Source organism: Schistocerca americana, chromosome 2 (genome assembly GCF_021461395.2).
Source record: "Schistocerca americana isolate TAMUIC-IGC-003095 chromosome 2, iqSchAmer2.1, whole genome shotgun sequence".
In the NCBI taxonomy this organism is placed as follows: Eukaryota; Metazoa; Arthropoda; class Insecta; order Orthoptera; family Acrididae; genus Schistocerca; species Schistocerca americana.
Window position 1 is genome coordinate 553033641 of NC_060120.1, and position 26941 is coordinate 553060581.

General features: G+C 41.9%; 1 protein-coding gene across 2 annotated transcripts in view; it reads right to left on the bottom strand.

Annotated features, from left to right (window-relative positions):
- Positions 1 to 26941, bottom strand: part of LOC124595389 — a 304713-nt gene that overhangs the window by 60496 nt on the left and 217276 nt on the right. For both annotated transcript variants that reach the window (XM_047134110.1, XM_047134112.1), the window contains exon 9: positions 26024 to 26229. In XM_047134110.1, coding sequence (XP_046990066.1) covers positions 26024 to 26229 — 206 coding nt within the window. The remainder of the gene's footprint in view (positions 1 to 26023; positions 26230 to 26941) is intronic.

Below are 26941 nucleotides of genomic sequence, written 5' to 3' on the forward strand. Positions count from 1 at the left end.
GACTTCCTAACACTTAAATCTATACTCAATGTTAACAAATTTCTCTTCTTCAGAAATGCTTTCTTGCCATAGCCAGTCTACATTTTATAACCTCTCTACTTCAACCACATCAGTTATTTTGCTCCCCAAATAGCAAACTCAGTTACTACTTTAAGTATGTCATTTCAAAATCTAATTCCCTTAGCATCACCCGATTTAAATTGACTACATTCCATTATCCTTGTTTTGCTTTTGTTGATGTTCATCTTATATTCTCCTTTTAAGACACTGTCCATTCCATTCAAGCTGCTCTTCCAGGTCCTTTGCTGTCTCTGACAGAATTACAATGTTGTCAGCAAACCTCAAAGTTTTTATTTCCAAGGATTTTAATTCCTACTCCAAATTTTTCTTTTGTTTCAATATACAAATTGAATAACATCAGGGATAGGCTACAATCCTCTCTCATTCCCTTCTCAATCACAGCTTCCTTTCATGCCCCTCAACTCTTATAACTGCCATCTGGTTTCTGTATAATTTGTAAAGAGCCTTTCGCTCCCTGTATTTTATCCCTGCCACCTTCAGAATTTGAAAGTAAGTATTCTAGTCTACAACTGCCAGAAATGTAGATTTGGCTTTCCTTACCCTATCTTCTAAGATTAGACGTACTGTCAGTATTGCCTCGCGTGTAATAACATTTCTATGGAATACAAACTGATCTTCTCCAAGGTCAGCTTCTACCTGTTTTTCCATTTGTTTGTAAAGAATTCTTGTTAGTATTTTGCAACCATGACTTATAAAACTGATAGTTCGGTAATTTTCACACCTGTCAACTCCTGCTTTCTTTGGGATTGGAATTGTTATATGCTTCTTGAAGTATGAAGGTATTTCACCTGTCTCATGAATCTTGCTCACCAGATGGAAAAATTTTGTCACAGCTGGCTCTCCAAGGTTATCAGTAGATCTAATGGAATGTTATCTACTCATTGTTTCGACTTAAGTCTTTCAGTGCTCTGTCAAATTCTTCACACAGTATCATATCTCCCATTTCATTGTCATCTACGTCCTCTTCCATTTCCATAATATTCCCTCAAGTACATCGCCCTTGTATAGACCCTCTATATACTCCTTCCACCTTTCTGCTTTCCAATCTTTGCTTAGAACGGGTTTTCCATCTGAGCTCTTGATATTCATACAAGTGGTTCTCTTTTCTCCAAAGGTCTCTTTGATTTTCCTGTAGGCAGTATCTATCTTAACCCCCGTGATATATGCCTCCACATCCTTACATTTGTCCTCTAGCCATCCCTGCTTAGCCATTTTGCACTTCCTGTCAATCTCATTTTTGAGACGTTTGTACTACTTTTTGCCTGTTTCATTTACTGCATTTTTATATTTTCTCCTTTCATCAATTAAATTCAATATCTCTTCTGTTACCCAAGGATTTCTATCAGTCCTCATCTTTTTACCTACTTGATCCTCTGCTGCCTTCACTATTTCACCTCTCAAAGCTACCCATTCTTCTTCTACTGTATTCCTTTCCCCTGTTCTTTTCAACCATTCCCTAATGCTTTCTCTGACACACTCTACAACCTTCATGTCCCATCTCCTTGAATTCCTACCTTTTTGCATTTTCTTCAATTTTAATCTACAGTTTATAACCAATAAATTGTGGCCAGAGTCCTGGAAATGTCTTACAATTTAAAACCTGGTTCGTAGATCTCTGTCTTCTATCTGAAAACTTCCAGTATCTCCAGGCCTCTTCCATGTATACAACCTTCTTTCAAGATTCTTAAAACAATTGTTAGCTTTGATTAAGTTATGCTCTGTGCAAAATTCTACAAGACAGCTTCCTCTTTCATTCCTTACTCCCAGTCCATATTCACCTACTATTTTTCCCTTTCTTCCTTTTCCTACTATCGAATTCCAGTCCCCTATGACTATTAAATTTTCGTCTCCCTTAACTATCTTTTATTGCATCATACATTTCTTCAATCTCGTCATCATCTGCAGAGCTAGTTGGCTTATAAGCTTGTACTTCTGTGGTAGGTATGGGCTTCGTGTCTATCTTGGCTACAATAATGCATTCACTATGCTGTTCGTAGTGGCTTATCCAGATTTCTATTTTTTTTTTTTTTTATTCATTATTAGACCTACACCTGCATTACCATTATTTGACTTTGTATTATAACCCTGTATTCCCCTGACCCGAAGTCTTGTTCCTCCTGCCACTGAACTTCACTAATTCCTAATAAATCTAACTGTATCCTATCCATTTCGCTTTTTAAATTTTCTAATCTACCTGCCTGATTAAGGGATCTGACATTCTACGCTCCGATCCATAGAATGCCAGTTTTGTTTCTCCTGATAATGATGTCCTCCTGGGTAGTCCCCGCCTGGAGATCCTAAGGGGGGACTATTTTACCTCTGGAATATTTTACCCAAGAGGATGCCATCATCATTTAACCATACAGTAAAGCTGCATGCCCTCAGGAAAAATTATGGCTGTAGTTTTCCCTTGCTTTCAGCCATTCACAGTACCAGCACAGCAAGGCCGTTTTGGTTGATGTAACAAGGTCAGGTCAGTCAATCATGCGGACTGTTGTCCCTGCAACAACTGAAAAGGCTGCTGCCCCTCTTCAGAAACCACCTGTTTGTCTGGCCTTTCAACAGATACCCCTCCATTGTGGTTGCACCTATGTACAGCTATCTATATCACTGATGCACACAAACCTCCCCACCAAAGGCAAGGTCCAGGGTTCAAGAGGGAAGGAGGGGGGGATTCCCATTGTAATGGGTACAAATCACACATATGTAGTACTGTGCAGTTTACTGGTTGGTAAAATGTTGTCTTCCCAAGAGTAATGAGTTTTCATTTTCGAATAGTATTCTACCAGTAATTTGTATGCATGTGTTGTAGACACATTTTGGGGGAAATACCAAGATTCCGTAACGCCAAAACAATTCAATAATAGAAAGATTAATTACCCACTGCAGATGAGAAGAGAATGGGGGTACCTGCCAATTTGATGGACGCCAAGTGGGCTATGGTAAGAAATTTGATGCTGTGTTCATACTCAATAAGTTTGAAAGAACCTGTCTGTCCAGTCTTAGATTTTGTATGGTAGTGCTCAGAAAGCAATGCAGACGTTATAATTTAATGCATGTTATGTTCATAGTGTGCAGAAATTGAAGGCACCAGATAAAGAAAAGTATCTATATCTACATCTACATCTACATTTATACTTCGCAAGCCACCCAACGGTGTGTGGCGGAGGCCACTGTCGTTACCTCCCTTTCCTGTTCCACTTGCATATGGTTCGCGGGAAGAACAACTGCCAGAAAGCCTCCGTGCATGCTCGAATCTCTCTAATTTTACATTTGTGATTTCCTCGGGAGGTATAAGTACGGGGAAGCAATATATTCGATACCTCATCCAGAAATGCACCCTCTCGGAACCTGGACAGCAAGCTACACCACGATGCAGTTGGCCTCTCTTGAAGAATCTGCCACTTGAGTTTACTAAACATCTCTGTAATGCTATCACGGTTACCAAATAACCCTGTGACGAAACGCGCCGCTCTTCTTTGGATTGTCTCTATCTCCTCTGTCAACCCTACCTGGTACGGATCCCACACTGATGAGCAATACTCAAGTATAGGCCGAACGAGTGTTTTGTAAGCCACCTCCTTTGTTGATGGATTACATTTTCTAAGGACTCTCCCAATGAATCTCAACCTGGCACCCGCCTTACCAACAATTAATTTTATATGATCATTCCACTTCAAATCATTCCGTATGCACACTCCCAGATATTTTACAGAAGTAACTGCTACCAGTGTTTGTTCTGCAATCATATAATCATACAATAAAGGATCCTTCTTTCTATGTATTCACAATACATTACATTTGTCTATGTTAAGGGTCAGTTGCCACTCCCTGCACCAAGTGCCTATCCGCTGCACAACTTCCTGCATTTCGCTGCAATTCTCTAATGCTGCAACTTCTCTGTATACTACAGCATCATCCGCGAAAAGCCACATGGAACTTCCGACACTATCTACTAGGTCATTTATATATATTGTGAAAAGCAATGGTCCCGTAACACTCCCCTGTGGTACACCAGAGGTTACTTTAACGTCTGTAGATGTCTCTCCTTGAGGGCAACATGCTGTGTTCTGTTTGCTAAAAACTCTTCAATCCAGCCACACAGCTGGTCTGATATTCCGTAGGCTCTTACTTTGTTTATCAGGCGACAGTGTGGAACTGTATCAATCGCCTTCCGGAAGTCAAGGAAAATGACATCTATCTGGGAGCCTGTATCTAATATTTTCTGGGTCTCATGGACAAATAAAGCGAGTTGGGTCTCACATGATCGCTGTTTCCGGAATCCATGTTGATTCCTACAGAGTAGATTCTGGGTTTCCAGAAATGATATGATATGCGAGCAAAAAACATGTTCTAAAATTCTACAACAGATCGATGTCAGAGGTGTACGCCTATAGTTTTGCGCATCTGCTCGACAACCCTTCTTGAAAACTGGGACTACCTGTGCTCTTTTCCAATCATTTGGAACCTTCCGTTCATCAAGAGACTTGCGGTAAACAGCTGTTGGAAGGGGGGGCAAGTTCTTTCGCGTCCTCTGTGTAGAATCGAACTGGTATCCCGTCAGGTCCAGTGGACTTTCCTCTGTTGAGTGATTTCAGTTGCTTTTCTATTCCTTGGACACACATTTCGATGTCAGCCATTTTTTCGTTCATGCAAGGATTTAGAGAAGGAACTGCAGTGCGGTCTTCCTCTGTAAAAGAGCTTTGGAAAAAGGTGTTTAGTATTTCAGCTTAACGCGTGTCATCCTCTGTTTCAATGCCATCATCATCCCAGAGTGTCTGGATATGTTGTTTTGATCCACTTACTGATTTAACGTAAGTCCAGAACTTCCTAGGATTTTCTGTCAAGTCGGTACATAGAATTTTACTTTCAAATTCACTGAACGCTTCATGCATAGCCCTCCTTACGCTAACTTTGACATTGTTTAGCTTCTGTCTGAGAGGTTTTAGCTGTATTTAAACTTGCAGTGAACCTCTCTTTGCTTTCGCAGTAGTTTCCTAACTTTGTTGTTGAACCACGGTGGGTTTTTCCCGTCCCTCACAGTTTTACTGCACGTACCTGTCTAAAACGCATTTAATGATTGCCTTGAACTTTTTCCACAAACACTCAACATTGTCAGTGTCAGAACAGAAATTTTCGTTTTGATCTGTTAGGTAGTCTAAAATCTGCCTCCTATTACTCTTGCTAAACAGATAAACCTTCCTCCCTTTTTTTATAATCCTATTTACTTCCATATTCAGGGATGCTTTAATGGCCTTATAATCACTGTATTATGCAATGTTTTGGTCATCTGTTGGCATTCATGGAAGCACAGGACTGGATTATATAATCTTCCATGATGGGGTTTCAATAGTCAGAACACAATAATACAGTTAACTGATGTTTGACATGTCTTCATGAAAAATCTTGCACTATCAGAAAACTGGAGTGATGTTTGCCATACTGTGTTGTTGAGCAGTGAGCCCTATTTCCTTTAAAACTATAGTGCACGTTGTTGCATATCAAGATGTCATTACACAGTTTATTTTGATTCTTGAAGCAGACGAACACTGTTGTTGGCTGCAGCAGGACAGTACCAATTTCCACACATCTAATGACACAGATCATTTACTAAACAAATTATTTGTTGATGAAACCGTGTCTAAAGGCTTATGGCCTCCATACTCTCCCAATTTAATGTCTCCAGACTTCTTCCTGTGGGGCCACCTGAAAGGAGCAGTCTACAAAAACAAGCCACTAACTCTGATGGACCTAAAGATTGCCATAGTAATGGAGATTTCATCATCAGTAGCAAACTGCTCTGCACATGGTAAAATGAGTTCGTGCATGTGTTAATGAAAAGGAAACCATTTTGGATACATGTTATAAACGATGTGAGTGAAATTATGAAATAAACACACGCGAGCGTGCACACACGCACGCACGCACACACACACACACACACACACACACACACACACACACACAACACAATTACTTTTCAGTGTGCACACTTTCCAAGTACCCTGTAAAATGCTTATATACTTGCAGTACTATCTATGTACTATGAAATTGCTAATAGGTCTAGAGAACTGAAATTACAATCTCCTACTGAACAACTTTGGTAACAAAATACATGATACACAAAATCTTTCCTTCATGTCTCCACTGCATACAGTAGAGACAAAATCTGTAGATATGCAAGTGCCACTCTCTTATAAGAATTTACAGTAATGTGAAGCAAATGATGATAAAATGAAACTGGCATTCATGAAACCTCCCACTGAAGAGAGTGGCTATGCTTCAAAGGGATATGCCTTAATTTTTGTCATGTTGAAGCCATATTTTTCCAGCTGAATGATTGTACAGCACGTACTACAAAGGATTGTCGGCATAATTTGATCGTTTGTACCTCCAGCCACTTATTCTCCTGCTGATAAGTGACTTTTCTTCTCAACAGTATAAAAGCACATACTGCACCTTGCTCATTTCCCATAATTTATGTGCACCTGCTATCCAGTACAATGACACTCTCATTCCATTGTAGCACATGAAGGGTGTCTTATGTGTTCTGCACTACACTCTCTGTTGTGTGCATTTGCTTTTGTTGTTGTCTTTATTATTGATGGTGGTGATGTTATGTTATATTAGGGCACTAAGAATTGAAGTCATCAGCATCATTAGTAAAATGTTTTCTGATGAATGTGGTTAAAATGCTTAAAACTGCAAGGTAAATCTATAAGCAAGGTCTGCCTTATAATGTTCCATTTTCAATGCTACTCATTCACATACTTAAATAGAAGCAAACCAATAGGTAAAACTGATCTGTAAGCCTTGTATACAATCCAGTGATAAAATACAAGTAAAATAACAGTACAGACTAAAACACTCTTAACAGGTGTTGTGGCTTACTAATTACCATGAGAATAACAATGAGACAATAATAAATTGGTATGTCAGATGTAGCACAGAATGAAATTATCACCAGCTACAAAATTGCCAGATAATAGTTTTGCTGCCATCTTTATGATTCAAAAAACCATTATTAAAATATTCTTATGTCATGCTCCACGGTTTTTATGAAAGATATTTTTATGCTTACAACCACAAAGCTGTTAATGCATTCATTGTGCTGCAACTAGTTTTGACAATATTGCATTATCTGGCACACTTGGACCTTTGTTTCGCATTCAGGTCTGTCGCATGATTTGATATTGTCAAAATTATTTGCACTTCATGGTGGTATTCATAAAAATAGATGGCACTAAAGTGTGGCATACAGATATTTGTACACTATATGCCAGAGGAAGAACCCTTATGTCACTGGACAGTCCCTATCCTCAAGAATATTAAAATTCCTTCTTCTTGCCTCAGTGACTGACAGGAGGAACAGCACACTTGAATTGCTGACTTCACTGACCATACCTTCCTGTTCCTCATCCCTAACCACTCTTTCTCCCAAAGACTTACAATTCTGAATCTCAACTGTAAGGTTGCTGCATGTATCAGGGCAGTGCATAGTGCCACAGAATCTGTGATGCAGGTATTCTTGACTGCACCATTTCTCTGCATTCCCACTTTTTCTGGCTAACAGTACAATGACTGTGCTGGCATAAGCTGTCGCCAGCACACCAGCTGGCAAAGATGAAGTGAAAATCGATTAGTCTGTGGTGGATCAAGCATGCCTATTGCCAGAGAGGCCAGAGACATGACGACAAGCAACATGCCACCAACACTCTCTTGACCAGAGGGTCTCACTGCCTCACTCTTCCAGTTCGGCGTCTGTCAGTATATTCACAGAGCAGATATAGTTCATCGCAGGTTACGACAGTACATAGCGACCAGATTAGTGCCTATGTCAGGACTAATAGTGAGACTAAAGTTTGTAATAACAAGAGTACTGATATTTTCTGCAAGACAAATATTACTGATGAGCTTGTACCACAATACATGGACTCTATCAAATGAAGTAAATGATCATGTAAATAAGGAACTGTATTAATCCATCTGTGCATTTGTGTCGTAGAAAGAGGATACCGGCCACCCGTCACGATATCCTCTCCCTTGCTGCTTCCTTGCAGTACAAGACTCTACAGTGACAATGAGGATGGGATTCTACAGTGGCGAACGAGGATAATTCAATGGTGATCCAAGATAATAAACTTGGCTGAAGATTTTTTCTAGCTTCTCTTGTGTTTTGTATTGCACGGGTGCTCGTGTTCAAGTGTTTCTATTTACTAATTTGTTGTGTTCTTGCATGTATTCAAGGAGGGAAGCTGCAGAACTAATCAAATTTCTCTTTTCAGAAGCTTTGCTTGTTTTTTGCTATAATGTATTCATGTTGGATTGGATTGTTTGGGGGAAGAGACCAAACAGCGAGGTCATCGGTCTCATCGGATTAGGGAAGGATGTGGAAGGAAGTCGGCCGTGCCCTTTCAAAGGAACCATCCCGGCATTTGCCTATAGCGATTTAGGGAAATCACGGAAAACCTAAATCAGGATGGCTGGACGCGGGATTGAACCGTCGTCCTCCCGAATGCGAGTCCAGTGTGCTAACCACTGCGCCACCTCGCTCGGTGTATTCAAGTAAACCATGAATTCCCCATCCCCCTGTGCCTCACTCGCAGATGGCCAGTGTGATGGATCTAATGCAAGCTTTTCAGTTTCAGAACCAACAAATCACAACCTTGCCAATGACCGTACAACAACCACTGGCTGCACAAGCTGTGTCTGCCACACAAACACAACTGACCAGCCAACCGGCCCAACAAGTGCTGTCAACCAGTATACCACAGTCCCGGCAATTTAAGGACACAGAAGAGGAATGGCTCCAATACCTGACTCAGTTCCAAGCACATTGTCAAGTTCATCATGTTCAAGATACTATAAAGTTACTTCCTTTCAACTGCAGGGTCCCCAGTGTTCAGGTTAATAGAAATATTATTCCCAACCGTGTCTCCCAAGCTATGACTGAGTAATCGCAGTATTAACTCTGTACTGTGACCAGCACGTCCATGTAGCTGCAGCTAGAAATTAGTTCTTTCTCTTGCAGAAAAAGCCGGAACAGCCAGTGGTACACAGAATTAATGGGTATGACTAGGAAGTATAAATTTAAGTGTAATTGTGGCAAAATTTACAATGATTTAATGATCTGCGAGGCAATAACATTCAATGTCCCAGATGACAGAATACAGGAACAGATAAAGCACTCCGATCCATCACTTCCTCAAGTATTGCAAACCTTGGAGCAATATGCCTTGGGAGCCATAGTGGCCAAGAAGTCTGACCAAGCCCCAATTTGTCAGGTTGAGTCGCCCCTTGATCCCATCCGCCCCAAGCAGCCACAACAACGAGCGTGTACACAACTTTGTGGACAGACACACAGACGTGTAAACAAACCTGTGAATTTAGTAAAGTCTTGCCCTACATGTTTTGCTCGCCATAATAGACAGAACTGCACATCCTGTAATGCAGCATGTTACATGTGTGGAAAAAAGGCCATTTCCAAGCAGTTTGTTTGCAACGGCACAAGAAAGCCAATTTTGCCTGCTCCCAGAAAGAACAGGCTCATGCGCATGCAGTGAACACTGTTTTTTCAAAACGTACAACAGCTTGTGACAAAAGTAAGCTTAAGGTTGTGCCTTCTCGCCCTAGTGCTGTGCAACGATGTTGTAACAAACAATTTGTCTCATTACAAATTGCTGGCTGTTGTGTGAACTTTTAGTTAGACACAGCTGCCTCAGTACCTTTGCTTAATCATGCCACATACAAACAGTTAGGCTCACCATGCCTTTCTAAATCTAGAATTGCTTACAACGGACAGGAAATTCCAGTGCTTGGACAGTGCAGTTTGCCTGCCACTTACAAATCTCACACTAGGGCAGTAAATTTTACTGCGCTGAAATGAAGGTACAGTGTGAACATATTCAGTTTAGGATTTGTTTGTACTTAGCATCCAAGACAATGTATTTTCAATGTCTACATTTGGGCCAAAAGACAGTGTAGCTAGCTTGCTTAAGGAATTTCCTGAATTATTTTCAGAAGGAATGGGAAAAGCTAATAACTTTACAGTGCATGTTACATTGAAAGACAATGCACAACATAAGTTTTTCCGGGTACGCCCATTCCAATTGCTTTAAGAAGCAAAGTAGACAGTGAATTGAAAGAATTGCACAATAATGGTGTGATTGCTTCCATTCCATTCAAGTTAGCCAATGGGCAAGTCCTCTCGTTTTGTTGCCTAAGCCTTATGGTTGCATTCACATTTGTGTTGACTTCAAGTTTACAGTCAACCCACAGGCAGTAGTCAACACTTATCCATTACCTCGCCCTGAAGAACTCATGGACAGGCTTGATGCAGGACGTTCAATTTCTAAGATAGATTTGCGTAGTGTCTACTTGCAAATTCCATTGGCTGAATAAACACAAAAAGCATTTATTGTAAATTCACACTTAGGACTGTTCAAGTATTTGTGTTTGCTCTTCAGCAGTGCTTCCACTCCAGCCATTTTTCAATGTTACTTTGAACAGCTGACAGCAAAAGTGCCATTTTGTTCAAACTATCTTGATGATATTGTTGTCTCAGGTCGTACACCAGAGGAACACATTGCCAGTTTGCATACTCTTTCTTGAGTGTTGTCAGAATCAGGACTCAAGTGTCGTCTTGAAAAGTGTGACTTTTTTCAAACTGAACGACAGTGCTTTAGTTATGTGATAAACAGTCTGAGTGAGCATCCCCTCCAATCTCATTTGCATGCAGGCCGTGACCTGCCTGTTCTTCACAATGTGTCTGAACTGCAGTTGATACTAGGCACGACAACATACTACACTCGGTTCCTACCAATGATGATGATGATTGGTTTGTGGGGTGCTCAACTGCGCAGTTATCAGCGCCTGTACAAATTCCCAGTCTTTGCTCAGTCCAATCTCACACTGTCATGAATGGTGATGAAATGATAAAGACAACACAAACACCCAGTCATCTTGAGGCAGGTGAAAATTCCTGACCCCGCCGGGAATCAAACTCAGGAGCCCATGCTCAGGAAGCAAGAACGCGACCACAAGACAGTTCCTACCGAATGCTGCTCAGATCATAGCTCCATTGCATCACTTGTGTTACAAAAATGTACCTTTTGTGTAGACTAAAGACTGTCAAGATGCATTTCAGGAACTCAAAAATACTTTGCTTAGTGACAGGTGTATAATGCATTTTGACACTGCCAAGCTAGTAGTTTTGCAAGTCGACAGTTCTTCTTATGGAATCAGCACTGTCCTTTTGCACAGAATTGGGGCACAATACAGACCTATTGCTTTTGCCTCAAAGTTTTTAACTCAACCTCAATAATATTATTCACAAATTGAAAAAGAAGCCCTCGCTATTGTGTACGGTGTGACAAAATTCCATCACTATCTGCTTGGTCACAAGTTCTATTTAGTGACAGATCACAAGCCTTTGCAGTCTTTGTTTCATCTGCCAAAGCCGGTTCCTACATGCACTGCTCAAAAATTGCAATTTTGGGCTTTGTTGCTTTCACAGTATCAGTATGAAATTGTGTACAGACCTACAGCAAAGCATGGCAATGCAGACGCCCTGTCTTGCACTCCAATAGGCCCAGACTTTGAATTTGATGCATCTGCCACATCTTGTTGCTAAATCAATGTGCAGGACTCTGAATTTCTGGAATCTTTTCCCTTGCACTACAGAAAAATTGTGCAGGCCACAAAAGCACACCCAGATCTCAAGATCTTGTTGCATTACATTTGCACGCCTTGACCTCATTCATTGAACTGTATCCAGAACTCTGTTGTGCGCCAGAACTCTGTTGTGCGCCGATACTTGGCTCATCGGCATAACCTTTAAGTACAACAGGCTGTGATTCTAGTTCCAAATGACAGTGGACAATCGCATGTGCTTATTATCAAAGTGTTGCAAAAGGGTGCATTGCAATTTTTGCATCAAGAACATTGAAGAACTGTTCACACTAAACAGTTAGCATGATGGCACTGTACTTGGCGGGGCATGGTCGTCCACATTGAACAGATGATGTCACAGTGTTATGCATGTGCAGAAAACCAATCCACTCCACCACAGACACTCACAGCTTGGCCTAAGACTCAATTGTCATCACAATGAGTGCACATTGACTGTGCATGGCCATTTTGGAACACTCGTTGGCTCATAGTGGTAGACTATTGCCGTGCCTATGGCTTTACCACATCATGTAGCACCATTCAAGCACTGTCCTCGATATTATGCATAGAAGGTTTGCTGGAAGTACTCGTGTTGGACAATGGACCACAGTTCATTTCACATGATTTTGAACAGTCTTGAGAAAAAAATGGCATTTGTTACCAAACAAGAGCTCCATTTCGCCCCCAGTCCAACAGAGAAGCTAAACGTTTCGTACGCACTTTTAAACAACAGGTGGCCAACTTCGCACCATTGCTCCCACAAGATGCACCATCACCAGGAGAACTTCTACATGGTCACTACCATTGGACGCTGCTACACCCAACGCAACATCTGGCACCACCAATGGTCCACAAGTCTGCGCCGCACAGTCTTGTTCTTTTCAAGGTTTATGGCAACTGCGGGCACTGTGAAAAGGCATGAGACAGGAATATGTACTTGATTGTAGGTCCTGATAGTTAGCAGTGCCACCACCAGAACCAAATTCGTGCATGTTATTTGCCTGTGATTCTGCTACTTTGCTTTCCCCAGATTCATGACCTCATGGGAATGTGTAGCCTTTGCAGCCACCCACTGTGCCACTGGGGCACTCCAGGAGGAGCAAATGGATGATGTACCCTCGCCCACACTCCCAACGTCCCTGTTTGCCGACCCGATGAACTTGGACCCGTTGTCGCTGCCGCCATTGACACTGCAAGACATGCCCTCAGGCCTGGATGTGTGCCCTGGAGGGCCTGGATGTGTGCCGTGGCAGCAATTTTCCAGAGGATGTTCCTGTTGCCTCGCAAGCCAGATGGCAGGAAACGATCGGGAGTACATCATCCTCCACAGTCACAGCTCCACCAGCTCATCTCTACATCCAGGGTCCTGCCCCCCCCCCCCTCCTCCTCCCCATCCCCTGTTGTCTTGTTTGTTTTGTTTTGCTTTAGGGTGCAAAAAACAACTGGGGTCATAGGCACCCAAGTCAAAACTATAGAACACAAAGACAGATAGGAGTTAAAAAACGACTATACTCAGTCCCAACTGACATAAGAGAAGACAGCTAAAAACAGGCACGTGGAGAAAAGGCTAAAAAAGACACCCTACAGAAACAGAGGTCCAAAACTAAAAATTAAATGGCCTTCGCCATATTGCTTTGGCAGATAAAAAGTAAAATTCAGTCGACAACCCGCATGTCATTTGCTAAAATGTCCAATAACTTAGACGGCAAACCCAAGTGGGAACATAAACGGTTAAAAAATGGGCATTCCATCAGCAAGTGGCGGACAGTTAAAACTTGGGCGCAATGTGTACAAAGTGGTGGGGTAGCACCACTTATCAAATGACGATGGCTAAAAAGGCAGTGCCCAATACACAGCCTAGTTAAAATTATCTCCTCCTGGTGGGAGGGCCGTGAGGAAGTCGTCCAAGCCGCTGGGAGAGGCTTAATTAGCCGGAACTTATTCTCATGAAGGGAGGACCATTGGCAATGCCAAAGGGACACCACCTCCTGACAGACAGCAACACAGAGAACATCAGAGGGAATGTAGGAACTAGCAGCTGAGGTACGAGAATTGCAGCCTTGGCAGCAGCATCAGCAGCCTCATTTCCTGGCAGACCAACATGACCAGGAACTCACAGAAACATCACACTGGCTCCATAAAGAGTGAGCAAGTGACAGTTTTACTGGACCCACTGCACTAAGGGGTCGGCAGTGTACAGCACACAGACTTTCAAGTGCGCTAAGGGAGTCTCAGCAGAGGATACAATTGAAAAGCCTATGTCGCCAGATGTACTCCATGGCCTGAGGCAGTGTGAACAGCTTGGCTGTAAATACTGAGCAGTGTGCTGGAAGCCAATATCGAAAGACATGGGTGTCAATGATGAAGGCACACCTGACTCCATGGTCAGTCTGAGAACCATCAGTGTATACAAAGGTGCTATCGCAAAGTTGCATGTGAAGATCATGAAACTGAAGGCGATAAAGTGAGGCTGGAGTAGTGTCCTTAGGAAGCGAATGAAGGCCAAGGCTTAACATGGACTGCTTCACGAAGTCAAGGTCCTGAAGGGTTCACACCCACCAGGAATGTTGTAGGTAATGTGAAGTTAAGCCTCCATAGCAAGTGCCGAAAGCAGACTCCAGGTGGTAACAGGGAAGGGGGACTCGCTCTATACTGGTGATCAAAGGAATCAATGAAGAAGGAGGCAGCACAGGACGGGTGGCTACGCGTGGCAGACAAATGGCATGCATACCTGCTGAGGAGAAAGTCACAGTGGTAGGACAGAGGTAGTTCAGCAGCTTCAGCATACAGACTCTCAACTGGGCTAGCGTAAAGGGCACCAGTGGCCAAACGGGTGCCACGATGGAGGAAAGCGTTGAGACATCATAAGAGGGATGATCGTGCAGATGCATAAACAAAGCATCCATAGTCGAGTTCTGAACAGAAAAGAGACCAGTACGCATGGAGGAGGGTGGTTCGATAGGCACCCCAGGAAGTACCACTGATGACACATAGGTCACTGAGGAACTGCGTACTATGAGCTGTCAAGTAAGACACATGGGAGGACCAAGAGAGTTTCCTATTAAGCATGAGCCCCAGGAGTTTCACACTTTCAACAAATGGAAGGGAAACAGGCCCAAGATGCAAAGATGTTGAGAGAAACCATTTGTGCCACCAGAAATTCATACAGACGGTTTTGTCAGTGAAAACGCGAAAGCCATTGTCAAAGCTCCCGGAGTAAAGACAATCACGACATCGCTGAAGACACTGCTCAGTGAGACAGGTCCTTGGAGAACTGCAATATACGGCAAAATTGTCAACAAAAAGGGAGCCAGAGATGCCTGGCTGGAGAGAGGCCATTGTAGGGTTAATGGCGATAGCAAAGAGGATGACGCTCAGCTGGTGGCTTTGACACCTTGATGGCCTGTTACACAGCTGGATGGGGGGATGGTGATGCTACCTTGACACTGGGTGATTGCACAACCTCAGAGCTGAATTTGAGGTCGCATGTCCTTTATGGAGCTAGGGGTATCAAGAACAGATCTGTAGGCGCCAGACGGGAGAACACAGGGTTTGCAACTAGACAATAACTTGCGAGTGACTGGGTAAGGCATTTATCCACATCTCTTGGACAGCCCACTCATCAAGATACATGGGACAATCCCGAGACGATGCAGCATGGCCATCACTGCAGTTGATACAGTGGGGAGAAGGGGACGGACAATTGCCCTCGTGCATATCCCTACCACAGGTTACACATTTGGCTTGATGTCAACAAGACATTCTAGTGTGGTTGAAATGATGACAATGCTAGCAGTGCATTGAGTTCGGAATGTAGGTGAGACCATCGAGCAGCCGAGTGTAAATAACACCATGGGAAGAATTCAAAGTTTTATGGGCCTCAACACGAACAGGGTACCTGTGGAGAAGCAATGGAGCAAGCAGTTGTCATGCTTGAGAATCAGAAGTAGTCTCCTAATGCAAAGTGCCATTCCGTATAAGAGAGCAGGATTTCACAGGGCTGGCAATTGCATCAACACCTTCCTGAATAATAAACAGATTTACCATGGCGAAGAACTGACCGTCTTCAGTACGTGAGACCTTCAGGAAGGGTCTCTGAATCACTAGCCTCATTAAGTTTTGTAGATGATTGACTCATTGCAAGAAAATTCCCCATGATTGGCAGCGTCTCTGATGGCACACTCCATCCAACTGGGGGCCCCCTTCAGGAACACACAGGAAGGAAGAAGGAAAAGAGAAACCTCAAACGTCGAAGCAGAGGAACAAAAGGAGAATGGATACAAAGAAAGGAAAAGGGAATGAAAAAAGATGGTGAGACTGTTCTTACGTCAGCGACAGACAATGCAGAACATTCCCAATAACAGCCCAGACATGTTCCCCAAGGGAGGGGGAAAAGAATAGCCAAAGAATAGCCAAAGCATAGACATGCAGCACAGAAGGGAAAAAATGCTGCAGAGGCTGGGGCCCCTTGGTAGCCAAGCATGAACCTGTGAACCTGCCAAAGAGTGGTGAGTGCCCTGGGGGGACTCCCCGTTATCATTCACATCCTCCCTACACAAAACAGAGCGGCATTTCAGGGGAGGAGGAATGTGTTGGTGTGAGCTGTCGCCAGCACATCAATCAGCAAAGACGACGTGAAGAAGATCAATTAGTAGCAAGCATTATCACGAGAGAAGCCAGAGACACACCGACAAGCAACATGCCGCCAGCACCCTCTCAACAGCAAGTATTTAGGCTGCTGCCACTGGCTGGAGGGCCTCACTGACTCACTCTTCCAGTTTGATGTCTGTCAGTATACTCAAGGAGCTGGTATAGCTCAATTCAGGTTATGATAGTACATAGTGACCAGATTGGTGTCTATAGTGGGACTAGCATTGAGACTTAAGTTTGTAATAGCATGATTACCAACATTGTCAACAAGAGGACTATTACTGATGAGTTTGTACCTCAATACATGGACTCTATTCAAGTTAAGTAAATGTTCATGTAAATAAAGAACCATATTATTCTAAGTGTGCATTTGTGTTGGAGAAAGAGGATACCGGTCACCCATAACAACATCCGCTCCCTTGCTTCCTTGCAGTACAGGACTTTACATTGACAGCTCCTTCCACAGTCCCTATGAGTGGAGGAAGTGTCGTCATCCACCTGGACTTGTTTATCAACTGGGTACATACCATGGAGGATTCAAACAGCACTCGGAGTTTGAACATGTGAGAAATTTAATGGCATGATTACATATCATAAGATCCAATGCCCTCAAGACTGCATATTATTGGTGCAAAATGTTGATATTTCACTGAGAAACCACATCTTGAGGATACATTCTGAGAACAACAAAGAGCAGTCTATGATTACTTTCTGTTTAGGATTACAGGTTTGGGTACATGCAGTAATAAGTTCTGTAAGAAAATGCTTCTTATATAGCTATGTAATAGACCTGGCTGACAGTGTTGTTTATGTTCTCTAAATTATATTGTACTTATGCTGTCATCTCATGTTTTAATAACTAGTTGGTTTCTTAGGATCATGTCTTCTATCATATTTGGAGTTAGAACACAATTGGTGACAAGCAGAGCTTTCATGTGCTCAACTTCAGTGACCATTTTTCAAGCAACTTATCCATGGATGTGCTACTTCAATTACATCTCTGGCAACAGCAGCTTATTACAGCCAACATGGAAAAATTTGTGGCTAGTTGGCAGTTCAGGTGTCACCACTTCAAGTGCATCATCTGCTGTTTCTGCTGTATGACGACTCTTCTGAAGATTGAGAAACTTATGGAAAACAGCTCTGTCAGCACTTTGTTGCACTTAGGACAACAGGCAAAGAAACTTTTAAGGTTTTGTTTTTATTATGGATTCCTCCTCACACATACCAGTTGTATCAAGTAGCCCCTTTGCAGGAACCAGTCTCCCTCACTTTTGTTTAAATGTATAGTTTTTCGTCTTCTTATCAACATAAGCACAACCATGCCATTGCCACTTGAGCAGAATTTTACCAGGACCACAAGCAGCCGCAGCAGCCTTATCGGGCTTGAGCAGCAGAGTTGCAGGGTTTGAATATCTACTGTCACTTTACAATTAAAGCCTCCAAAAATTCCTATGCAGATTCTGTGGTTAGAGATGTGATCATCTATCTCGCACCTGATAAGGAAGTTCATCAGAGAGCCCTTCGATGTGAGAATCCGTCCTTGGAAGAAGCTTTAAATATTGCTCAGTCCTTTGAAGTCTCTCATGCTGTGGGCCACCAAATCGAAGATAGGGTGATGTCACCATTGTTGATAGTGAACCACATCAGTGCATGGTAACAAACTCCCTAAACGAAGAGGGATTCAATGCTGTTCAAACCAGTAAACCCAGCTGCAATGGACAAACCTATCAGCAACAATGAGGAACCGGTGTGGCACTTCTGTCATACCCCCTTGCTTTGTGCAACATGAGAGTCATGCTCCAGGCGGTGAATGTCATGCTCCAAGTGTCACAAGAAAGGCCACATTGCACCTATCTGTTGTTTCTAGCCTTCCTCAGAACAAATGGACATTTACATTCATTATATTTCATCATTATCTGCAGGGCAGAATAAGCTCTATATTGAAGTGTTTGTTCTGAACAAATCATTATCACTGAAAGTGGAGTTTCAGTCCTCAGTTCTCAAACATATGCAAGGCTGGGCTCCCCACCATTGACTCATGTTAAACGCCATCTGGTAAGCTACAATAAACAGCATCTTCTCATTCTCGGTCAATCTATTGCTGCCATGGCTTACAAATCTGTAGTCCATCCTATCACAAAATTACATCTCTGGCAACAGCAGATTATTATCAGCCAACTTGGAAAAATTCATGGCTAGGTTGGCAGTTCAGGTGTCACCCTCATACTGAAAATTTGTTCGGGTTAGATCCTTTCCTTGCTTTTGAATTTTCTATTACTGACACTGTGCATCTTGTATCAGATCAGGTTCCTTATCAAGACTAGATTCATTGTGTTCTGAATTTTCAGATTTGTTTTCTAAAGGATTAGCATGTGCAAACAACTTCATAGCACATATCAAGCTTAAACCTTTGGCTTGTACGCATTTTTTTTATGCATGGACCTTACCTGTGTCCTTTTGTGAACAAGTCAAGTCCCAATTGGATCAGTTGACGTTACTCGGCATCATTCAACTGATTTGAACACGTGAGTGGTCTACACCATCAGTGATTGTAAGAAAACCCTTGCGTCAGCTTGAACTTTTTGGAGTCTGTAAAGTTACTGTAAATGCAGAGTCTGTTATTGATATTTAGCCTCTGCCTCAAGCTGATCAATTACTTGCAAAATTAGCCAGGAGCCAATTCTCTTCAAAATGTACTTAGTTGGGACTTACCTGCAGGTTCCATTAACTGGTGCATCGAAACAATTGCTTGTAGTGAACATGTCTTTCAGTCTTTACCAATATAACTGTTTAATGTTTGGAGTGGCTGATGCCCTGGCTATATTTCAACACTTTTGGAGCAACTTATGACAGATGCTCCTTGCTGCATCAAATATCTTAACAACCTTGTAGTAACAAATGCTACAACAGGAGAGCACTTATGTGATCTCCATTCTGTTTTGCACACTGGAGGCCTTAACTGTCATCTTACTAAGTCACTGGTTTTTCAACCCTAAATTTTTTATATCAGTCATGAAATTTCCAGACAAGTGTTTGACCCTAAGAACAGCAAGTCACCACCATTATGGCTTTACTTCATCAGACTAATCTGCAGGAACTACAGGTGTTCCTTGGTAAAATAGCATACAATCACAGGTTTGTGAGTGTAGCCACTCCGGCTAATCATCTGCAGCAGTTGCTTTGTAAAAACATTCATTTCAAGAGGCCTCTGGCATGTGAGCATGCATTTGTGCAACTTAAAACAAATTGCTCTGTCATCTTCCAACCTGGAAGACATTTATTCTTAGCCACAAATGCATTAGAGTATCGGGTGGGGGCAGTTCCATCATGCTGACAGAACTGAGAAACCTATCAGTTTTGCAACCAAAACACTGAACGCAGCTCAGCAGCACTACTCACAGATCAAAAAAGAAGCCCTAGAAATTGCTTATGTCTTTAAAAAAAGTTAGGTATTCTTATATGGTACAAAATTCCACTTAGTCACAAATCATAAATCTTTAGTTGCCTTGTTTCACCCTTCTGCTGCTTTACCTGACAAAGCCACTAATTGCTTTCAACATTGGGCCTTACTTTTGTTGAGATACCATTACAAGACCCATTCCTGCCCCACATCATAGCATGCTAAAGCAGACGCATTGTCTCAGCTGCCCATAGCACCCGGTCCATTGTTTGATCAGGAAGAACTTTCATGTTTTCAATTTAACACAGATGCATGAAAGACTAATCATTCCCCCATTGCCAGTTCCAGGATTGCATCTGCAGTAGTTCCAGACCCAGTGCTGAAACAAGTGGTGAGCATGATACAACACAGAAGGCCCGACTATTTACCAGTCTACGCATCCTACCCATTGTGGAACCTCTGCACTTTTCTTAATCGTCTTTCCCTGTCAGATGGTGTCATTCTCTTGTCAACAGAAGGTTGTACTCCCTGTGTTGTGATTCCAACAATGTTGCATAGGGAGGTTCTCAGCCTGTTACATCAAGGTCATTGCAGAGTTATAGTCACTAAGCAATTGGTTAACATTCTGACCCGATACTGATTGCTATTTACAGCACTTGGTTGCTGCTTGCCGCATGTATTCAAATCAACAGTTTTTTTTTCCTTAGCCAGTGCCCACACTACCTAGCGAAAGAATTGATATTGACTTCACTGGACCTTTTATAGACACGTTTTGGTTATTGGTTGTTGGTGCCTTTTCCAAGTTTCCTTTATGTTGTTCACTTGTTCACTGTTTTGTCTTCCACAGTTAATGCGTCTGTCAAGTTGCAGTCCTTCTTCTCTCTCTCTCTCTTTTTTTTTTTTTTTTTGTCGAAGACCTACCTTATGTTTTTTCTCAGTTCTTACAAAACGACTTCAACTGGGGTCAAGAGGCCAGCCAAATTCTTGCATGGCTGGCAGCTGCTGACACTGCTCCATCTCCTGCTGCCTGACAGGCATCCTGCAATAGCACCAATGTCATTGTAGTCTGTGCCCAGAACTCCAGTCTGGGCCCAAGGGTTCAGACAACACCAATGTCAGATTCCAGGTGTCATCGACAGTCACAGCGGTTGATATGTGTTCATGGCGTGTACTGACAAGTGACTTGTGGCGGACCACTACATTCAGCTACACCCCGGGTGGGCGCAGATGCCTCCCTGCAGACCACTGTGCAGGTGTCACGTCTACTGGGATCACAGTTAGCTGTGGCAGCAAGCCACCTGGGCTATGAGCATCCACCTTCCCGACTTGGTCTCTAGTTGCCCCACCAGTGGACCAGCTCAGCACAGACAACACGGTTCAACCTCTCGACACCCTTGTGGTGTCTTCTCTCATGGGAGGGAGCACTGGGGCTTCATCAGTACACCCACAGTTACCTCCAATGCCAGCGGATCCTACAGTGATGCAGGTGTCTACTGTCCACCGGCTGGCGCTGCCTTCATTACCTCCAAAAATCGTGGCTCCCCATCTCATGGCACATAGAGAGGAGTCCAACATCGACATGATCCCTGGCTATGGAGTGCCAGGGTTGTCCGCCTGCTCTCCTGGAGAGGGCAGAAGACACGCATGTCTGCATTCGTGCCAGTTCCACCCCAACTCGCTGGTTGATATTGACTGGAAACTGTTCATGCCCAGGACAACCAGTTCAAACAATATAGGTGTACCAATCATCAGCATGCTGTGGAGATGCTGGCACATGGTCGCTCTTTCCCTCTGCCACCACCACTACAACACATGTCAATGTGTGTGTTCATTTGAGTAGAGCACCATTCGGGTGCTCTGGGCTCCCACCACAGACCACTGACCTTGGTCAGCTGCTTCTATCGCCTGCAGCTAATAGCAAGTGGCCCCTGGCAAGCAAATACTTCTTATATAGCCATGTACTAGCTCTGGCTGGCAGTCTTTTGTATGTTCTGTAAACTGTGTGGTGTGACATAACCAATAGTTGGTTTCTTATGATCATGACTTATATCATGTTCGGAGTTAGGTATAAGCCATATACATTATGGACCAAGTAGATGCTGCTGAATCATACGGGGTGATTTATCAGTCTCAACACAGAAGCTGAGAATTGAATAACCACCTCAGAAGCCCCATTTGTGAAACTGTCCAAGGATATAATGCTTCCACATAGTGTGAAAGGCCCTTCAAGATTGAAGAATGTGTCATATTTACCTGATGACCCTGAATATAAGATGCACTGCAAACCCCCCCCCCCCCCCCCCCCCCAAAAAAATCCTGTTTTGAAGAGGCTCCAGGAGAAACTATTATTTTTAATGTATTCTGCTGAGTTACAATTACAAACTGTTTTACTGATAAAAAGCATCTTAAGAGCTATATAATTTTATCCATGCTGTACCTTGTGAACTCTGGCCATTAAGGATTTTTGGTGAATGATGCAACCACCCACACATAATAACACAGGGCAGCCAATGGAGATGTTCTGTTTAGGATTGTGGCTGGTTGTGTTGTTCACCAATAATCTTAAGAGCTGCTGAAATAAATTAACACTACCCACTGCAACCAGTCATGGTACTTTCTCAGATAGAATATACAACACTGATACGCAAGTAGTTCTGCGTTAAAAACCACAGAAAGTCGCTGGGCTAGTTTTGTTCTGCAGCATAATGTATGTGTCACCATTTTCATCATTGTTATGCTCCAGTTTGTATTTGCTTTGAATTCTGTGAGACACAGGGTCAGGAAACTGCACTATCTCCAGAGTTTTCATTCGGATAATTTTTCAAGTAATCAGGAGTTGAGTTTCTCTCTTACACACTGAGCAACCTGCTGCTTTATGTCTTAAAAAATTCCCTGATTTGATCCCCCGAAACTATGAAGTGTAGAACTGGCAATTCCTACTTTATTCTTTCTAAGAACATTTGCTTCTGAGACATAATTTTTTTCCTTGCTGTGCAACTGTTTGTAGCCTTGGCTTCACGAATAACTTAACTTAAAATTAGTGTTTCACTGTCTGTGTGAACCATTTGTGAACTGCAAACTCATAAATCCATATTATCAACAGAGTCAAGACTGTGTTTTGCATCAGTTATCAGTTACTACAATTTACTAATTTACGGCACTAATCAAAGTGGATAACAACAATATTATATTCCCTTGGCTCCCTAGTAATGGACTGGTAGAAATCAGACCCTTCAGGCTAACAGTCCAGTTCACAATTTGTTACCAAACTTGAAAATCAAGCAGTAGCTAGTTTAATGCCATTGCTGAACCTCTTGTTTCATTTATTGTCTCCTGTCGAAATATATACTATTGCTGAGTATTTGTCCATTTGCAAAATCACTTCGGTTCCAACTACATTTAATGTCAGTGTACACATGTTAGATGTTCATAAAAAGCAAGGTATGTGAGATGTGATCCAAAGTTTGGCAACACAACAAAATTTGCTCACTGTTCCCAAATTTGACCAACCTGATGTCACTGCACTCCATCTCACACTTCTGAAATCTTCAAATTAAATCTGCATGTGAACTCAGCTACCAGAGCTTCAACTGCTTAGTTGGGTACATATGGGATGCATGATGTGTTGTCGATATAGTAGTGATTGTTGTATTGGCATCTCCACACAGTAAGACTGTCAAGGATTGTTTATCTCCAGAACTGACACTGGAATTGACTAATTGGTTTCTTAGACTTTATAATCCTGGTCATACTGATGGACCATAAATTCCAGCATTCCTTCTTCCTCTGCAGTTAATTAGCACACAATAGTAACTGGTCAACAATGTACAAACATTTTCTGCTCTCAGGCAATGGATTGAGATGGCTTCTCATTTCCAGGATAGAAAGAGAACCAAAGTCACACCCATCTTCATGAAAATCTCAGAAATGATTCACTGAACTACTGCCTTGTATTTTAAGTATGTATCTACTGCAGAAACACTAAAAGAAAACAGTGATACACATAAATACAAAAAGCTGCAATCAGGTAAATGCAGCACATGTCCTTCATATAAAAACTAGTATAAGCCATGTATCCTGTATCCTGCTCAATATCCCACTGAAAAATTCTAAAGAAATTGTTTCTATGTGATAATCAATATGTATTTTCATTGATTGGGGACTGAGTGTGAGGCAAAATGTGGATCACCATTCTTGATCAGGGAGAAAAAAATCTGAACATGGCACTGCCATTTGGACAACATCTATATTTAACATGATGTAATAATGGAATTTATAAACTTTATATGTTATAAATTGTTGAAGAAAGCAATATTTTACATTCAGATTTTTGAACTATGTGTAGAGTATCGTTGTAACACCTGCAATCACTGTAAGGATCCAGTCCTCTTCTATAGATACAGGATAGACAACAAATATACACTGAAGTGACAAAAGTCATGAGATACCTCCCAATATCTTGTTGAATCTCCTTTTATTCAACATAGTGCAGCAACTCGACGTGATATGGACTCAACAAGTCAGAATTCCTCTACAGAAATATTGAGACATGCTGCCTCTATAACCATCCATACTTGAAAAATTGTCACCGGTGCAGGATGTTGTGCATGAACTGCCCTCTCTATTATGTCCCATAAATATTCAATGCTATTCATGTTGGGCAAACTGGATGGCCGAATTGTTTTCTTGAATTTTTCAGAATGTTCTTCAAACCAATCATGAATAGCTGTGGCCTGGTGACATGACACCATTGTTTGGGAACAGAGTCCATGAATGGCTGCAAATGGTCTCGAAGTAGCCAAACATAACCATTTCCAGTCAATCATCAGTTCATTTGGATCAGAGGACCCAGTCCATTCCATGCAAACACAGCCCACACCATTATGGAGCCACCAGCAGCTCACACAGCACCTTGTTGACAACTCATCTCCATGGCTTCATGAGGTCTGCACCACACTCTAACCCTACCATCAGCTCTTACCAACTGAAATAGGGGCTCATACGACCAGGCCATGGTTTTCCAGTTGTGTAGGGTCCAACCGATATGGTCACTTACCAAGAGAGGCACTGCAGGCAATGTCATGCTGTTTGACAAAGGCACTCACATCGGCTGTCTGCCACCACAGCCCTTAATGCCAAATTTCACTCTACTGTCCTAACAATTATGTTCGTCATACATCCCCCATTGATTTTGCAGTTATTCCACACAGTGTTGCCTGTCTGTTAGCACTGAAAACTCTATGCAAATGCCACTGCCCTCGGTCACTAGGTGAAGGCCATCGACCACTTCATTGTCCATGGTGAGAGGCAATGCCTGCAATTTGGTATTCTCAATACCCTTTAACACTATGTAGCCTGGAATAATGAATTCCCTAACAATTCCCCATATGGAATGTCCCATGTTCTTGCTTCAACTACTACTGTGCATTCAAAGTCTGTTAATTCCCATTGTGTGTCCATAATCACATCAGAAGCCTTTTCACTTTAATCACCTGAGAACAAATGACTGCTCTGCCAATGCACTGCCCTTTTATACTTTGTGTACGCGTTACTACCACCATCTGTATATGTGCATATCACTACACAATGAGTACAGCACCTCAGTGTAAACTTTGTAATCACTTAAAATCCTGAGGAGTTCTGCATTATCAGAAGCTCTTGTAGCTTGTAATAAGCTGTTGAATTACATGATGTATGTTCAAGTCAGCACAGAGGATCTGTTAATGTACTTCACACTAAAACCAACTTCACTGATAAAGTTATGAACTGCCTAACTACTATTCCACTAAAGCTGTAGAAATACAATAACAGTATTAGGCAATACACAGCTGAGTGGTTTTCCTATATGTTCAGCAGTTACAACTGTCAATTGACGGACCTGACATTGAAATATTATCTACATTCAGTCACTGTTTCTTCTGCCCAATGATAGGGGGTGTAAAGGTGGTTGGCCAAAGATCTGAATATTCATTTTTATTATGTATTGTGTGTTTTATTATGCATATGCCATCCAATATGAAATCTTAAACAGTGGAATTTGTTGCACCAATCATCAAGATACACTAGCATTATCATCTACCAAATCTATACACTGCTCATTTTCTGTTAAGATGCGAATAATGCTTGCAAATACATTAAAGTACCATTTCGTATACTAATGAATACAATAATGATAATAATAATAATAATAATAATAATAATTGAAAGATCAAAACTTACCGGTGCCCATGATCGCTCATGATGATGAATACAGTGTTGTTAAGATGGCCTTCTCTATGCAATGACTTCATCATTTCGAGCAGATCCCCATCAGCTGCTCCCACATCATTATATGAATCATGAGACAATTCACCATGGAATCCAAACATAAACTTTGGTTTTGACTTATAAACTTTAAAGAAGTGACTGATATAATTCATCATTATCTGGAAAACAGAGAGAAGTAGTAATTTAATTTACTGTTTAAGTAAAAGTTTTATGAAGAAACAGAATACTGTAGAACTGTGCAGCATGGAACTACTTGTGCATTAAAAGACAGACTGAAGTTTTGGCAAAACGAAATTTTACTAACACACTACAGGTTGTAGTAGCAGCTTCCATATATGATTATCACATGGAATCATGGTAAGGTCAAACAATTTCTTGTTAGACTACTTATTTTTAGGCCACTGTTCAATGGTACTGACTGATGATAGTGATATGATCAGACACTTGATAACCAAATCCTAAACTTTTCACTGCAGACACACTTGCTAAGTAAACCAAGTAGGGGAAAGTCTGACTTATTTCCAAAATATGTTGTGGTTTTTCATGTCGCATCTTATATGATGAATGTGCTAAAGAAAAAATATCAGTTGGGCTCTATTACTTCCTAAAGGCAGCAACCATTCTTGAAAACAACAGTGATTCAGAACAGTTAGGATTGCTAACGATACCTGATAGTATTCTTCACTATCCTATCTCTGTTCATCAGTGTGACTCTTTCTAACAAATATTACAAAATGGCATTCAATATGCGAGGAGCATCATCTCAAATCACATCATATCCACTAATGGACAAAATTTGGTTTGATATATTTTTATATATGCGTAGTTTCTAAAGCAATCTTTCATACTGTGAAGTTAGATTGTAATAAA